This window comes from Monoraphidium neglectum (genome assembly GCF_000611645.1).
Source record: "Monoraphidium neglectum strain SAG 48.87 unplaced genomic scaffold scaffold00341, whole genome shotgun sequence".
In the NCBI taxonomy this organism is placed as follows: Eukaryota; Viridiplantae; Chlorophyta; class Chlorophyceae; order Sphaeropleales; family Selenastraceae; genus Monoraphidium; species Monoraphidium neglectum.
In genome coordinates, this window is record NW_014013287.1 from 1 (window position 1) to 16301 (window position 16301).

The window sequence follows — 16301 nt, forward strand, 5'->3', positions numbered from 1 at the left end:
GCGGCAGGCGCGGCGGGCCCAAGCTCTCGCGGCGCGGCGGCTTCGCGGCTGCAGGGCTCCAAGAGCGGCACCAGGCGCTGATGACGGGGCAGTGAGCGGTGCAGTGCTCTCACACAGCTGGCAGGGAGGTCGCGGGGCCACCCAACAGGCCGGGGCCCCGCCTCTGATGTCCTGCCGGCCCGCGCCATTCCTGCTCCCTGGTGGGTGCGCTCAGGTGGCCCCGCTGACCATTGATGCTGCAGGGGACAGGGGCGCTCCATCGCGCGACGCCGACCGCCGCCGCTGCACGGCGAGAGTACTGCAAGTGCGCGCGGCCACCGTAATGGTGGCTGGCGCAGGCGGGGGCAAGTGGCCTGTGCTTACGCCAACTGTCCCGCACTGCCCTGGCTGTCCTGCCCGATAATGGCCTCAAAACGATGGGCATTCACCAGCGCGTGGCTGATCAATGATTATACACCACCTGCACCTCTCGTGCACGAGAGAAGTCTCCTTCCTCCGTGCAAGCAAGATGGTTGTGCTGGGATGGGTTTGGGAACCACACAACGCAGTCTTGAAATCATTGGACTGCACATGCCGTGGCATCATAATTTTACATCGTATCTTTCTTCAGGAACGATCACATCACATTGCCGTGCTGAGGCCAACCGCGTCGCCAGCCTGTTGGCAGCACACGTCCTGGTAGTTCTTCCCTGGCGCGGTGCCCAGAGGCTGGGTCCATCCTCCCCCTCTAGGGTTGTAGTTCTTCCCTGGCGCGCTGTTGCTGGGCCTGCGTGCTCACAGAACATCCCCACAGCGTTGGGGGGTGTGGGGTGGGGTCCACATTGCCAGCATGCTGCGGCGGGTGCGAGCTGCGTGGGTGCAAACTCACTTGGCAGGCGGCATTGCTCCGTTGCTTGCCAGCCCGTACACCGCTGCTTGTGCATTGTAAGGTAAATGTTGGGGACCTGGTAATGCGCCACAATCTTGCCAGGCTGCAACTAGACATCAGATAGATTACGTTTAGCAGTTTGTTAGGACATCGCATGTCAGGGGCCAGAGGTAGGCATGGCTGGGGGAGCAGAGGTTGAGCCAGAGCAGGAAAGCGCTGTGTGTGCTGAGTGAGTTGTGTGGCTGCAGACAAAGCTGTCAGCCGCATGCAAATCCAGTTTTTGCTGCCCAGCTGGCGTCCTCACTGCGCGCAGCATGTCACAGTCTTGATTGATGGCAGGGGAAAAGATATGCGTGATGTTGGGACCCCCCCCCCCCAACGGGGGGGGGCCGTGCACTGGCTTTCGCCGCTGCAGTGATCGCACAGAACGGTTATGACCATTGCAGCGCACCAGGCAGCATTGTCTGCATTTTGCACGGTACTGGAGCCCTTCAGGGTTGATGGCAAAGGCTACAGTATCCAGGGCTTGCACCCAGTTACAAGACTCCCGACGCTCCGGTTCTGTATAACATGGGGGTGTCGTGTGCAAGCAGTGCCATTTTTGGGGCGCCGCCTCTATAGCCCCGCCACAGCCCAGTGGGCTGTTGAGTTTTGTGACTACTACAAGTGTTGATTCCTGTCCACTGTGTGAAGCATGCCACTGCCAGTACAGTCATCCCCTGCTACAGCGAACCCCGCCATAGCGAGAACCCTGCGTACAGCGAACGCCGCCGCTACCCCCAATACCAGCAGCTGCCCACTTTCGCTTTTCGCGATAGCGAAAAAGCGGGCTGTAGCGAATGTGCCGCCGACCCCTGATGGGTTCACTGTGATGACAGGCCAACTTTCACTGTTATCTCACAATATCCCCTGTCAGTGCATCTGAACAAGCCTGTCAGGGTGTGTTAATGTATGATCATGATTGTGGTTCACCTAGTGATTCAGGCAGTGCATGGCGATCAAAGGTGCTCATGTCGCATTGCCTATGGTGGCATAAGGTTCAGGCACCCCAGACACTGATCACTTGTCCCTCCAAATGTGCTTGCTTTGCCAGCTGCGAATTTTTGATTGACAATTCCTTTGCGTATTTGACGTGGCTTGTGTTTGGCTCCCTACTCTGGTAATGTTTGAGGGCCAGCTGCAACTTGGCGATTTGTATGAATGTGATTACTGCGATCCGAAGAAGAGTATATGAGCACTCAAAATATTACACGTTGCGGTTGCGGACAAGACACACTCAATCTCTCGCTCCGCTCAGTGCAAACAACCCTACAAGAACATGCACAACAAACACTTAAGCCAGGCGGGGGGCGTTGGCGAAGATGTTGTTGACGGTGGGGTTGGCCAGGTGCTCCTCCAGGTTGGCAACGGGGCCCTTGCTGGTGACGATGGCCTGGATGAAGAAGCCCAGCATGGAGAACATGGCCAGGCGGCCGTTCTTGATCTCCTTCACCTGGGGTTTCAAGTGAAAGGTGAGGAAGCAAGTGATTGTTCAGATGAGTGCACATCGGTGTACTACGCGCAAGTGCACCTGCCAACTCCGGCTCGCATCAAGCCAATAATGTGCATGTCTGAGATGGTGCTCATGACACATACACAACGATGTGTTCATGTTCCCCACCCAGCGAGCCAACCCCTTCAGCCGCCCCATGCCCCCCACCTTGAGCTCAGCGAAGGTGTCGGGGTCGTCGGCCAGGCCCAGGGGGTCAAAGGCACCGCCGGGGTAGAGGGTGTCCGAGCCCTCAGCGAAGCCGCCGGGGGCGGAGCCGTTGAAGCGGTAGCTCTCAGCGGCGCCCATCACCACAACCTGTGTGTTGGGGTAGTTTCAAGCATTGTTGTGTTGAGATAGGTCGAAGATACCATGGCAGCGTCATCAAGGCAACAGCGTTGTAATTCCCCGTCAGGACCCTGCACGGTACCACTTCCCCCATGATGCTGCTGCTGCGCACCTGGAAAGCCAGGGTGGCCAGGATGGACTGGGCGTGCACCAGGCTGGGGTTGCCCAGGTAGTTGAGGCCATCCTCAGCGAAGATGCCGGCACCCGCCTTGAACCAAACACCGGCATCAGCGAACGGCACACCGTTCTTGGCCAGCAGCTCGGGGGTCAGGCAGCCCAGAGCGCCGAGCATGGCCCAGCGGGCGTGGATGAGCTCCACCTCCCTGTAGCGGGAGAAGGTGGCGGGGTCGGCCGACAGGCCGGCGGTGTCCCAGCCGTAGTCACCGGGGAACTCGCCAGTCAGGTAGTCGGGGGTCTCACCCTCGAACGGGCCTGGGGATCGGGCATGCAGGGCAAGGGTCAGCCCGCGTGTGGATCCACTGAGTGCGCAGGAAAGCTGCCTACAGTACCATGTCGCGGATGCCTTGCCACCAGGTTTGACGTCACAGGGCAGGCTGCCTGGTGCCGAGCACTGCAGCAGCTCCTGCCACCGCTGGCTCCAAGTGCTGCAACATTTATGTCAAAAGAACGTGGTGTCGCAGCTCGCCGAAACACGGACATATGCACCAAAGATCTCGTGGACAACGCCCGGATCCCCGAAGCTGGCAGCCCTGGTCCTCGGCAACAAGCCTCGCTCCCGCGCTGCTCACCCAGGAACTTGGGCCTGTCGGGGCCGTACCACTCAACAGCCGCGCGGGGCACCACACGGGTGGCCTGGGGATGCAGGGATGGGCAGGGGCAAAGGGTGCCGGGGAGTGAGTCCCGAGGCCTCCCATCGCTAGATCGCGCAGGCAGGGCACCGCCAGCATATCAAGTGTCGTGAGACCTGGCTGGCACGCTCACCCTGGCGCCGGAGGCGGGCGCAGCGCGCAGGACGCTCTTGGAGGAGAGGGCGAAGGCCATTTTGGAGGAGTTTGAGTGACGTCTCACAAGTATCGGCTTGGAGGTGTGATACAAATCGCGAAACGCACGGGATTTCTACTCGCGGAGGAAGCGCGACAGATGCTAGGTCAAAACCTCGAGGTTTGGGGCCGCCCGCAGAACGGCCGATCGTGCATCCAGATACAGTTACGAGCACGCCAGCCACAAGATGCGACCCGCGGTGTGCCATGCGCACGCACTGCGCGCGCTCCCCACTTTGCCGCTATCTGCGCCTTGGCGCTGCTTCGCATGTGCTACTTGCTGGTGCCCCATGCACCCCCACCCCACCCTTGCCATGGGCCCAGGCCAGGCACAGCAGTGCCAGGTGCTGCATGGAGGCCTAGTAGTGTGCTTATGCTCACCTGGTGGTGGTGGTTAGCCACAGGCCTGGAAAGTGGCGCCAAAGACTGTCTCATGACGCCGCTGCATGCTGCTGCTGCTGCATAGCGCACACGCCACCCAGCTGCCGCCTTGCGCTACGCTGCTACTCCTGTACGCCGCGGGACTGCTGGTGGGGCCATCGCAATAATCTATGCGCCTGTTACTCCAGTTGGCTGGGCTGAGTGTGCCGGCTGTCAGAAACTGGGTGGCGGCGCTGGATCACCCCCATGACGCCACGCCCATGATCAACACCTGCAGATCTGCAGCCATGCCATGCCCAGAGCGATAGCATGTCCCTGGCACTGCCCCGCAATGCCTAGCCACCATGCTGGTCCACGGGCAATGCGGTCTGTAAGCTCGTGTGAGGCTGCATGAGCTGTTGAGGGCAAGAGGTGGCTGCTGCCATGGGACAGACGTGGCCTCACAGAGACTGTGTAAGTGAGTATGGTGCTGTTCGACGGGAGGTGCTTGTGAAGTGCAACTGTGCAACAAGGATGTGGCTCTGTGGATTGTTTGAGAACCGTGGATTGGAGACTGGGGCGGAGGGGTCCCGTTGTATTCCACGCTGCTGCTCACATAAGGCCATGACAACACCAGCGGTGGCACTGCTTGCTGCATCCCAGCCTCCTGCCAATATTGTACTTGAAAGCCATGCAGATTTAAAACATCATACTGCAACAATTGTGCAGCCTGCCTGCTGCTGCTCGCACCTGTGACAGGCGTGGCGTCCCACACTGCATTTCAACCCAAAATATCAGAAATTGGAATAACTCAGCACAAATTTGAACTGGTGAGTCCATACACTGTGCTGATCCGAAACTCAGGAACAGCACGCTTGCTAGCATGCTGGACTGCTGTGCCACGTCCAAGGAGTACTGCAGAGCAAGCTGCTGTAGGGTGATGCAGGAAGAATCGCAGGGGCGCCCCGCACATGTGATTCAACGCACAGCAAGTCAAGTGAACTGGAGCCTGGAGCAGGGTCTGGAGGTGTTACTTGTGATCGCCGCGCAAACGTCAGTGTTACAGGCCAGTTTAAAAACATGCTGGCCGACCAAAGCGATGCACTATGCGTGAGGTGAAAAGTGGGTTTGCCGCACAGGGCGGTGCAGGACTGCAGCCCACACGCAGGTGGATGCCAGGAGGCATAGTATGTGAATTGCCAGCTGCAGGGCGCGACGCCCCGCCCTAACCAGTGATCATGGTGCCCACCCCCTCGTCCGTCAGCAGCTCCATCAAGATGGAGTGGCGGCTGCGGCCGTCAATGATGTGTGTGGCGGTGACGCCCTGGCTGATGCAGCGGATGCAGCACTGGACCTGTGGGCATGGCCAGGGGTTGCAGCGTTGCCAAGGCGCGTTGGCCACGTGTCCATTGTGCCCATTTGAAGGGCAGCCCTCACCTAGTCAGCCCCACCGCTGCCAAAGCCTTCACATCACTCAACTTCAGCACTATTCGCCCACTGGCCGCAGCGTACACAATCCTCTTGTTTAAGAACACTCCTGCCCACGCCCCCACCCCCTGGGGACGCCCCTTGCAACCCCCCTCACCCCTCCCTCGCACCTTGGGGATCATGCCGCCCGCGATGATGCCCTCCTGAGTCAGCTCCCTGCAGGTCTTGATGTTCAGCTCAGCAAACTTGGTGCTAACATCATCCTTGTCGCGCAGCACGCCCGGTACGTCCGTCATCAGGATGAGCTTCTCCGCCTGCAGCGCTGCAGCAATCTCACCCGCCGCGGTGTCCGCGTTGACGTTGAGCGCCTGCCCCGACTCGTCAGTGGCGACGGTGGCCACCACGGGGATGTAGCCGCTGGCCACCAGGCTGCGCAGCAGCGTCGCGTCGACCTTGGTCACCTCGCCCACGTACCTTTAAGGTTTGTGTTGAGGAGCCGGGACTGGACTGGGAGAAAGGGCAAAACACCAGGCCAAAGCACTGCCCCAGGGCAACAATCAGGGCTTGCTTGTATGCGGCTCAGCCAGCAGTTGTCAGCCGCCCCAACAGCATGGCACCTGGCCCTGGCCCCCCACCCTGCAGGTTCAACATGCCGGCGGCCGTGCAAAACGGGCATACACGACTGGTAGTCGCACGACCCCTCCCGCCCTGAATCCCAGGCCCTGTCGCCCTCATACACCCCATTGGCGTCCCCAAACACCCCCACAACACACAAACACACACGCAAGCGCGCGCGAACGCACACACACACACACACACACACACACACACACACACACTCACACACACACTCACACACGCACGCACACATGCCAGCGTGCGTACCCAGCACCCACCCAATGTCCTTCTCCACCATTTGCCGTGCCCGCAGCAGGTCCCCGTCCTTGCCGCTCAGCCCCACGGCCTTGCCGCCCGCCTGCTGGATCAGGCTGACCAGCCCCTTGTTGACGCGGCCGCCAAGAACCATCTCAACCACCTCCATGGTGGGGGCTGCGGGGCGTTTGCATCAAACGCGCATGTTGCAACTGCTGCTTCCGCTGTTAATTGATGCTACAGTACCACGTGTTGGCGCAGGGGCTCGGCCTCATCCAGCCGGCACGCAGGCACCCATGCGGCGGTGCCCATGTCACTCACCGTCAGTGACTCGCAGGCCGTTTTTAAACTCGGGCTGGATGCCCAGCTTTGTGAGCCAGCTGTTGATCTCAGGGCCGCCGCCATGCACCAGCACAGGGCGGATGCCGACAGTCCACAGCAGCACCAGGTCCGTGATCACGCCAGCCTGAGACGTGTGCGGCGCAACGGGGCACGGAACGGCGCCGGTCGCACGCAATAAGGGCAATGTTGGCTGCGCAGGGGTGGTGAACGACGCTTTCCCAGCAGTAGCTCAAAACGGCATGCCACCACCGGCCTTGGAGATTTGCTGTGCCTGCAGGACGGACGCTCGCCTGCCGTGCTGTGTGGGGCCGGCTGCGCGGTCCCGGTCCCACCGGGGGCCGCTGCACAACACATACCTTGAGCGTGGGGTCCTTCATGGCGGCCCCGCCATACTTGACAACGATTGTTTTGCCCGCAAAACGCTGCATGTAGGGCAGAGCCTCCGCCAGAATAGACACCCGGTCCAGCTGGGTCAGCGCCGCGGTGACCTGCGACGCCCGCAGCAGCAAGCATGCGAGCTGTCCGCTGCTGCAAAGTGCCCATTTGGTGCGCATCAGTGGATGCCGCTGCTGCACCACATGACATACAGGCCGATCAGCACGCTGACATTGGTCACTTGATGAAGTAATTTGTTTCAAGAACCACATGGAGCAATGGGGCTCACTGGCTTGGTGTCAGTCGCCGCTCCGGCCATGCAACGGACGCTCAGCATGCCACGTGCAGCGGGCTTCAGAAGGCGGCTGCATGAGGCACACTGCACCGGACGCACTGCCGCGCCCGTCCGAAGCGAGGCCGCCATAAATCCACCAGATCTCAAAATATGTTGCGGTGGCCCTCACTCAAATTTCGTGTCACTGATTTGCAGTTCGAATATTTCGGAGGTCAAAGTTGCAAGCGCACAAAGCGTGCGATTACTGTGATCACGTGCTCCACTGGGATCGTCAGTGGTCAGTGGCAACCCTACCTGTCGTAGACAGGTCACTCAGTGTATTCATTATCATACGTTGTTCGAGGTATATGAGTACGGTGAGGATGCTGTGCTCGGGGCCTGCAAAGCATGCATACTGCAATACTGTACCTGTGTTTGCCGCTCACACTCACACCGACATTGGGCATTCAGCTTGGGCTGCACCAGAGACACTGAGGAATCCAGCAGTGGCTGCATGATACAGAGTGTCACCCCACAAGACAAGACAGTGCATCCACCCATTTTGCTGGCAGGTGCCGGCAGCATTTTGACCATTGCCACCCATCCAGTCACCACCAACTTCGTTCAATGCATGCTAGAATTGTGGGGCAGGGCAACGTGTGCAGTGCCAGCAAACAGTGATATCCACGATGCCAGGATGATCACTGCATGCTGGATCAATACGCTTGTCATATGTCATCATTGGCATGTTGTTTGACTGCATTGACCTGCCACACGCAGCAAGCTGGTGCGCACACGGCGCAGGTTTATGTTTCAATGACACTTTTGGCATTCAATGACATGCACGTTGGAGGTCTGAGAGACCGAGTGACCATGCAGTCGCAAGTTCAGGATGAGGCGACGTAAGGACCATACGCGGATCACCAACACCCTGGAGATGGAAGGGGGGGAAGGGTTTGCAGCATGCAAGCATCTGTCAACGTATAACGGTGTGACAGAAGTATACTTTTCTCATTGCAGTTGTAGTCGGCTGTCACTGTCTCACCGGGGGCGATGGCAAGTGTGCGGCAAGCAGCAGAGGGCCCGAAATAAATGGGGTATCCTGCTCAACCCATGCAAACGGAACTTGTAGCAACAACCACCTACGTGTTGGCAAGTTGATCAGAGTGGCAGAAGGCGCTTGAGCGCGGGATAGGGAAGGTTTCATCACAGACACAATCCTTCGAATGAGAAGGCGCCAGTTGCCATGAGGTGGCCAGGTTTGCGGGTCACTGCTGGCTTGCACTTGCAGCCCCCGCTCAACCCAACATGCCTTGCAGTGCACCTGCACAGTTTGCCAGCAACTAAGAGTGGCCCACAGGCACCTGCTGTTGAAGTCACGCTTGCCCGGTCAACCGCTGCTGAGCAGCAAATGCCGGCCCTGCTTATGTCATGGCCTTATGTGACGCCTTGGAATCACACCCGTTCAATTTCCCTGCCCTGCCTTAACCGTACAGAAGCTCAGTTTTCTGTATTTGATTGTTTTGATCTTCACACATGTACATGCACAACATGTCACATACACTAGCACGCTTGACGCACCTCATGGCAACAGATCTGTTGCTGCACGCAGCACCTGGCAACTGCGCCAGAGCTGATGGCAGGCCTTGTGAAGCACAGCAACTCAAATTGTAGAGTCACCTGTACCAGCACAACAGCAACAGACGCATATTTTGAAGCAGTGGCGCTGGCGCTGGACGGCGTCATGGGGGGCGCACGCCTCAGCTGACACCGGTCTGTGAGCCAGGCTTGCCGAGCTCTTGCACCATGCGCCCAGTCGCTAAGACAGCATCGCCATGAAAACGGAGTGCTGGGCAAGCAGTGCAGCATTGTGCGGCGGCAGGCGCGCATAGCTCTGCAGCAGCTGCAGCATGCAACGGCATCATGGGACCGCCCCTGGCCCCAATGTGCGGGCGTGTGCCTCGACACCACTGCCAGGTGAGCGCAGACTATGCTGCTTGGCCTGCAGGGACAGATGGTCATTGCTTCACATGCCTTGGGCCCGGGGCCCTGGAGGGTGGGGTGGGGTGCTTAGGTCTGCAGCACGTAGCACCCGCATGTGGCACCTGCAAAGCACTGCAGTAGGAGATGGTGGCGCACGCCGGGAGTGTGCGGCGCACATGCACGCCACACTGCCGGTCGTATCTTGCGCCTGGTGTGCTCGAAACTGTATCTGGACGCACGATCGGCCGTCCTGCGGGCGGCCCCAAACCTCGAGGTTTTGACCTAGCATCTGTCGCGCTTCCTCCGCGAGTAGAAATCCCGTGCGTTTCGCGTTGCACATTACACCTCCAAGCCGTTACTTGTGAGACGTCACCCCACACCTTCAAAATGGCCTTCGCCCTCTCCTCCAAGAGCGCTCTGCGCGCTGCCCCCGCCTCCGGCGCCAGGGTGAGCGTGGCATCCGGGTCTTAGACTGCATCATACGGCCCAGCCCGGTCGATCCAGCAACAAGGGGCAGCCTGGCTGACCCCCGGCACCCTCACCCTTGCCCCCCCTTCGCTCCCCCAGGCCACCCGTGTGGTGCCCCGCGCGGCCGTTGAGTGGTACGGCCCCGACAGGCCCAAGTTCCTGGGTGAGCAGCGCGGGAGCGAGAAAAGCTTTCGAGGACGAGGGCTGCCAGCTTCGGGATTTTCTCCGGGCCGAGAGATCCGCGGTTGTTCAGACGATATGTGGGACTGTGCCAGCGGACCTCCAGCGCATCAGTCGCGTGTGGCAGCAGTGGACAACAGCCCCTGTGCAGGATCCACGCCGAAATCTGGGGCGCTTGGGAGTTGCTGGCAGCGGCAACCTCCTGGCACCACCACACTGCACTGCACTGCACTGCTGTCTTTGCGGAAGGGAGGCAGCAGCAGTGCAGTACAATGTCGATGCACACCGTGCTACACACGATGCTTGCTCCTCAGTGCTCCCAACTGGCTTCTTGGGTCTCCCTTGCCCTGCTGCTCTCACAGGTGCCTTCAGCGAGGCGGACACCCCCTCGTACCTGACCGGCGAGTTCCCCGGTGACTACGGCTGGGACACCGCCGGCCTGTCGGCTGACCCCGCCACCTTCGCCCGCTTCAGGACCATCGAGGTCATCCACGCCCGCTGGGCCATGCTCGGCGCTCTGGGCTGCATCACCCCCGAGCTCCTGGCCAAGAACGGCGTGCCGTTCGGCGAGTCCGCCGTCTGGTTCAAGGCCGGCACTGCCATCTTCGCTGACGATGGCCTCAACTACCTGGGCAACCCCAACCTGGTGCACGCCCAGTCCATCCTGGCCACCCTCGGCTTCCAGGTGTGCACAATGATGATCCCGTGAGGAGTGTTGCACAGAGTTGCCGTCTGTGAAAAGGTTGTCAAACTATGTCTCAACTATGACCATGAGCGCAGCGAATGAGTGCAATCTGTGGTAAGATTGTGATGGCAGCTGGGGCATGTGATAACAGTGTGGCTCACCCAATCCTGATCACGAAGCTGACGCATCTGTGCCCCCACTTTTGTGCAGCTCGTGGTGATGGGTGCCGCGGAGAGCTTCCGCTACAACGGCGAGGCCCCCGGCGGCTTCGGCGAGGGCCTGGACACCCTCTACCCCGGTGAGGCCTTCGACCCCCTGGGCCTGGCTGACGACCCCGACACCCTGGCCGAGCTCAAGGTCAAGGAGATCAAGAACGGCCGCCTGGCCATGTTCTCCATGTTCGGCTGTGAGTTTCACGGGGAATGCAGAGGCAGACTGCGCTATGGGCTGTGCTTGATGTGTCCTTTGGCTTGTGCTTTTGCCTGTGTCTGGCGCACATGCCACATAACAGCTAGACTCTCCCATGACGGTACCCCCACCCCCTGGCCCGCCCTGCAGTCTTCGTGCAGGGCCTGGTGACCGGCGAGGGCCCCATCGCCAACCTGGACAGCCACCTGGCTGAGCCCGGCACCAACAACGCCTGGGCGTTCGCCAGCAAGTACCTGCCTGCGTAAATGTTGTTGTTGTGATTTTTATTCTCTCACCACCGAGTGTCATCCCGAGGCGTCTGCCCTGCATGCAGCATTCCTCTGGGCTGCAAAGCCCAAGAGAGCATCAGCTCGTGAAGGGCTTGTACCCATTGACTTGGGTTTGTAAAGAGTGAATCTCAAACTCATGTGAGTCTGTGAACAAGCTACAGCAAGTGAAGGGCTGACGTCCCAATAACACCTGACCCATTCAGTGCAGTAAATCAGGACACAGCGAGTTTGCCATACATTGTAGTGCATTTCAACTCGTGCCTGCACAACAGCTTCCCCCCTTCGATGCATGGTCTGAACATGTTGGTTCCGTGACGTGCAAACACAAAACTGTTGTTCTGCAAGTGGTCAGAACAGGTTATCACATGACTTGCACATAGCTCTACTGCACCTCACCGACAGCGACTGTACACTTCAAGTGGAGCGGTACACAAGAAAGGGACACAACTGGAGACGGGCACCTATCATGCAAGCAGGGATGAGCATAAACGACATCAGGTTGGGCGGTTGCCATGGCAACGTCGCACACGGTGTGCACAGCATGCAGCAGTGTACAGTATCCCACTCCACATGAGTGTTCCTGCCCGTCACCTGTGACGCAGAGGCCAGTTACTGTACTGTTTTGCGCCGGTGTGCGCTGCAACACCACCAACAGGGGCGTTTCTGGTGTCACTGCCCTGGCAAAGTCTGCAACGCACTGAAATGCTGCAGTTTGTTGATGACATTCAAAAACAATACATATGCAGGAAGGGCAGGGTAACAGCAGGGCCATAGCAAGGCGGCTTTACCAGGCGTGCTCGCACCTGAGGCCTACAAGCTTGTAGACATCCATGCCGTTCCAGCCGTAACCCCTGTAGGTATCATACAATGGTTCACATGCGCAGTGAGCGGCAGGTCGATCAAATTTTTGTCAACTGTGTGCACGTGTGCCCCCAGCGATGAAGCAGCTGCCGGCCCCACGCGCTGACAGTGGGTGTTGAGGCGCCCGCGCGCAGGTGTGCCCGCCTGTATGCGGTCCATTCCACCAGTGTCCCCTGATACCGAAGCAAAACACTATGCTATTATCATTTTGGCCTGCTACGAAATGATTCTTTAGAATTTGTCTGTACCGTCACGGGCCGTATTGAATTGTCCGTTGAAGATCTGTGTGCAGGCTCGCACGATACAGTATCAGAGTAACCAGACTATTACTATTACATGCATGTCACGAGCAGCGAGCATGCCGGTGCAGCGAGAACCATGGCCACTGTCTCAGCAGTCGGCCCGGTGCTGCGCTCCTCTATTGCTCGTGCTGCTGTTGGCTGGTTCGCTATTGATGAGTGCCAAGGTGGCCCTGTGGCGCCAAGTGAGGACTGAATTCAATGGTGGGTGTGAAGGTTTTGTAACGTAATATATCCAATAACAAAAGTTCTTCGCTGTCCGCTAGTGTTCAAGCGGAAGCAGTGGGTCCCGAACCACTCAACCAACCCTCATGGGCCCGCCACAGGGTTGATGCGGCCAGCAGGGCCCCGAGCTGTCGTGAGCGCCCTGGAGCCGGAACTGCTCTCCGCTGTCGGCACCTTCGACCCTGCTTACGCCAGCCCCTGCTGGTGTGCACCCGGCGCACTCGGCGAGCCAGTTGATGTGGCTTTTCCTGATGCGGTGCGGCCAAGACACCATCAGTGGATGTTCGCTACACTTCACGAGGCGCCATCTGCTGGGCGCGCACCCGTGCATGGCACACACGAGTCAGCACGCACAAGTGCACAGGCAATCATTTAGTGCACAGGCAACCCTCACCTCTCTTGTACCAGGCAGCGAGAGGGCCACAGTCTGGGCTGCCTCCCAGCATTCTACATCCTGTCGCCCCATCAAGCGGGCGGCAAGAGCCTCTACGCAGCAATCACAGGCCACCCGCAAGTTGTGTCGGCTCACAATCCCCACACACAGGTATGTGTCAACCCCGGTCGCTGCGTCCTGGCTCTGTGCGGCTCGTGCATGCCGCTTGTAGGTGCTGCTCGCAGCCATGCGTTGGCGCGTGCTGCCAGTTGTCCCTCGCCTGTGTTTGCCATCCCCCCAGCCAATGCGCCCTGAAGAACCAAGGCCACCACACCTGCCTTCCTCGCGCGCAGTTCTGGAGTGGCGAGCACATGACCATGCCCGAGTACGCGGCCGCCTTTGACGCGTCCGCAGCCAGGGCTGCCGCCGATCCCCGGCTGCTGATCGGTGACGCCAGCGAGCAGACGCTCACCTACTACTACGCGCAAAACATGCGCGGCCACCGCCGCTGGAGCGCGGTCGTGCCGGCCTGCTTCGACGGCTGCGCACGGAACCACACAGACCAGGCGGCGCCGGCGTTCGTTGAGTGCGCGGAGGAGTGCTGGCGGCGCGGCGAGCGGGCGCATGCAGAGGTTTGCTTCGCCCCGTGACCCAGGAGGGTTTCCGGGCTCAGTGGCCCGCGGGCCTTAGTCGGCCTTGGCCCTGGCAAAGTGCCTCTGCCTGCAATACGGTCTGAGCGCTGCACGTTGGGTTGATGGCGGCCCGCACGACTCCCCGCTGCGGGGCCCCCCGCCCCGCCACGCATGCAGCACGCGCGCGCCGTCGGCGCCCCGGGCCGCGAGGCCCTGAAGGTGCCTCTGATGATGCGCGCCGCCTACAAGGCGTCCCCGCCGCGGCTCGTGGTGCTGCTGCGTGAACCCACGGAGCGGCTGCACAGCGCCTTCTACGAGTACGGGCAGTACAGGGACAGGTGCCCTGAGGGGGAGGAAGAGGGGGAGGGCGGGAGCGGGCGGATGGGTGGCAGACACAGTGGTACGACAGGGACGTGCGGACGCGGGTGATGAGCGCGGGTGACGAGGGCTGTTTATATAGCGCAGACGCGTGTGCAAGTTGGGCTGCATCGGTGCCTCTTGGCCTGGCAATTGTGCGCAGCCTGCGCAGTGGCCCAAATGCATGCCGTGACACCGCTCACGTGCCGTGCCTGTGCCCCACCTGTGCGCCCCTCACACACATGCACGCGCCCCTCCCGCGTGCAACCCTAGGTATGGGGACTCCCCAGAGGGCGAGATCAAGTTTGTGGAGGACCAGGTTGGGGCGCTGGAGCGCTGCGCCAGGAAGCAGATCACGAAAGACAGGGGCAAAGCCGGCGCCAGGCAGAGCGACGGTGACGGCGCCGGCGGGCCGATGCTGCCGGCGGAGCGGCGCTGCGCTCTCGTGTTCGAGTCGCTGGGATACGAGGAGGAGCGCGTTTTCTTCCACTGTGATCAGGTGGGGTGAGGCGTTCGGCGTGCGCGCGCATGGGTCCAGGGCTGAGGGCTTGCATTTTGCCGGTTCAGCAGTCACGAGCACGTGGCATGGCTGGCTTCGCAGCGTATTCTGCTGCATTGCGCCATCGGTGCGGCCGCACCGCGTCCTGAGGCCCCGACCAGCGACGCGCGCGCACACACAAGGCGTCGACATGCATTGTTGGTGGCTATGCCACAACACACACACACACACAGATTGGGGCATGCATAACGCCTTCCCCCCCCTCAACTCTCAATTCCCACTCCCGCCCAAAACGCCACCACCTCCACCAGGTGTTGCGGGGCCTCTACGCGCTCTACCTAGAGCAGTGGCTGGCCCTCTGGCCACGCGACAGGGTGCTGCTGCTGCTCTCAGAGGACTGGTTCCAACGGCCCAGGCAGACGCTGGCCCGCGTGACCTCCTTCCTCGGACTGCCCGGGGATGTGGCGGCGGACGACGCGCTCTGGCGGCGGCTGAGGGCGGCGGAGGTGCGCCGCCCGCCCAACGGCAGCACGCGCGGCATGCCAGCAGCGGCACGGCAAAGGGCGAGGGCGTTTTATGCGCCCCATAACGAGTGGCTGGGGCGGCTCATGGGGCTGGGGTCGCGCAGCCCCTGGGAGGGACGGCCGCCATGGGCGCCCACTCGGGCAGAGTTTGAGGGCGATGACGACACCGAGCCGGGCGTTGGCCGCCCGCGCCTGGAAACATGAGCGTTGTAGTGAGTGAGGAGTGCGCCTGCTTGATTTGAGTCCTTTTTCTCTTGCTGCTCTGTCCGTTTTGTTTGCCCGGGCTCGGTGTACATCTGTTCTGCCCACTGCCATGCCCAGGTGATTTGATGGTTTGGGTCGTGTTCGTGGTAAGTCTTGTTGCAAATACCTAGTCGGCAGTCGATCTGCAGACGATCGTCAATTACCAGTGTCAGGTACGAAGCCAGCATCAAACCGGTCAGCAGACACGCGCCTGCCACGCAGGCGCAAGGAGGGTGGGCCACTAAACACGGTCCGCAGCGCTTTTGGGGGTCCTCGCTCCAAGATTGGGGGCCCTGCCCCGACAACATCAAGCTATGGCACAGACAGCAGCAACGGTCAGGCACAATTGACAGGCAAGATCCTTTACAACAAGTTCATGCAGGCAGCCTTGGTGGCTGCCCTCCCTACTGCAGCTGTCATACCCCAAACCCAAGACCCTGTCGTCAAGTCAACCCCTCAGCCCTGCCGTGCCGGTCCACGCGTCCGCGTGTCGCGCCCCGCGCTGCCGCCGCATAGCACGTCATCAGACAACTCCTTGCGCAACACACCCGGCAGCGACGCCTCGGCCGCCCCCGCCCCCGCCGCAGCTGCCGTCCCACGCCCCCCACTCTTGTTGGCGATGCTGGAGCCAGCCGCCGCCTCGCCGTCCTTGGCGCCCAGGCGCGCCCTGCCGATCGGTGCAATGTGGCGCTGCACCGCGCCCCCAGCATCCACACTCGACCCTCGTGGCGGCTTTGGCCCATGATCGGCATCCCGGCTATCGCCACCGCCGGCAGCTTCACCGACGCCGCCACCATCGGCCCCCACCGCCAGGCGCGCGGTGCGCCCAAGCGCGGCCGCCACTGCGGTGAAGGGTGTGGCAGGCGCGCCGTAGCAC

At 60.8% G+C, this 16301-nt stretch overlaps 4 protein-coding genes across 4 annotated transcripts; 2 read left to right on the forward strand and 2 right to left on the reverse strand.

The window, feature by feature from the left end:
• Positions 1 to 2201: 2201 nt before the first annotated feature.
• On the reverse strand, positions 2202 to 3746 carry MNEG_2871 (Chlorophyll a-b binding protein of LHCII typeI; the record flags this gene model as incomplete). The annotated part of the gene is made up of 5 exons (XM_014048645.1): positions 2202 to 2360; positions 2568 to 2714; positions 2857 to 3176; positions 3494 to 3557; positions 3687 to 3746. The coding sequence occupies 5 exons, from the start codon at positions 3744 to 3746 to the stop codon at positions 2202 to 2204; spliced, it is 750 nt and encodes a 249-aa protein (XP_013904099.1).
• A 1584-nt stretch (positions 3747 to 5330) lies between these two features.
• MNEG_2872 (acetylglutamate kinase) lies at positions 5331 to 7547 on the reverse strand (the record flags this gene model as incomplete). The annotated part of the gene is made up of 6 exons (XM_014048646.1): positions 5331 to 5459; positions 5704 to 6007; positions 6430 to 6583; positions 6728 to 6872; positions 7105 to 7236; positions 7518 to 7547. The coding sequence occupies 6 exons, from the start codon at positions 7545 to 7547 to the stop codon at positions 5331 to 5333; spliced, it is 894 nt and encodes a 297-aa protein (XP_013904100.1).
• A 2220-nt stretch (positions 7548 to 9767) lies between these two features.
• On the forward strand, positions 9768 to 11387 carry MNEG_2873 (Chlorophyll a-b binding protein; the record flags this gene model as incomplete). The annotated part of the gene is made up of 5 exons (XM_014048647.1): positions 9768 to 9827; positions 9948 to 10011; positions 10391 to 10713; positions 10924 to 11119; positions 11272 to 11387. 5 exons carry the CDS (start codon positions 9768 to 9770, stop codon positions 11385 to 11387), a joined length of 759 nt encoding a protein of 252 aa, XP_013904101.1.
• A 1515-nt stretch (positions 11388 to 12902) lies between these two features.
• Positions 12903 to 15511, forward strand: MNEG_2874 (hypothetical protein; the record flags this gene model as incomplete). The annotated part of the gene is made up of 7 exons (XM_014048648.1): positions 12903 to 13000; positions 13205 to 13340; positions 13523 to 13801; positions 13979 to 14139; positions 14432 to 14657; positions 14969 to 15163; positions 15503 to 15511. 7 exons carry the CDS (start codon positions 12903 to 12905, stop codon positions 15509 to 15511), a joined length of 1104 nt encoding a protein of 367 aa, XP_013904102.1.
• Between the last annotated feature and the right edge of the window lie 790 nt (positions 15512 to 16301).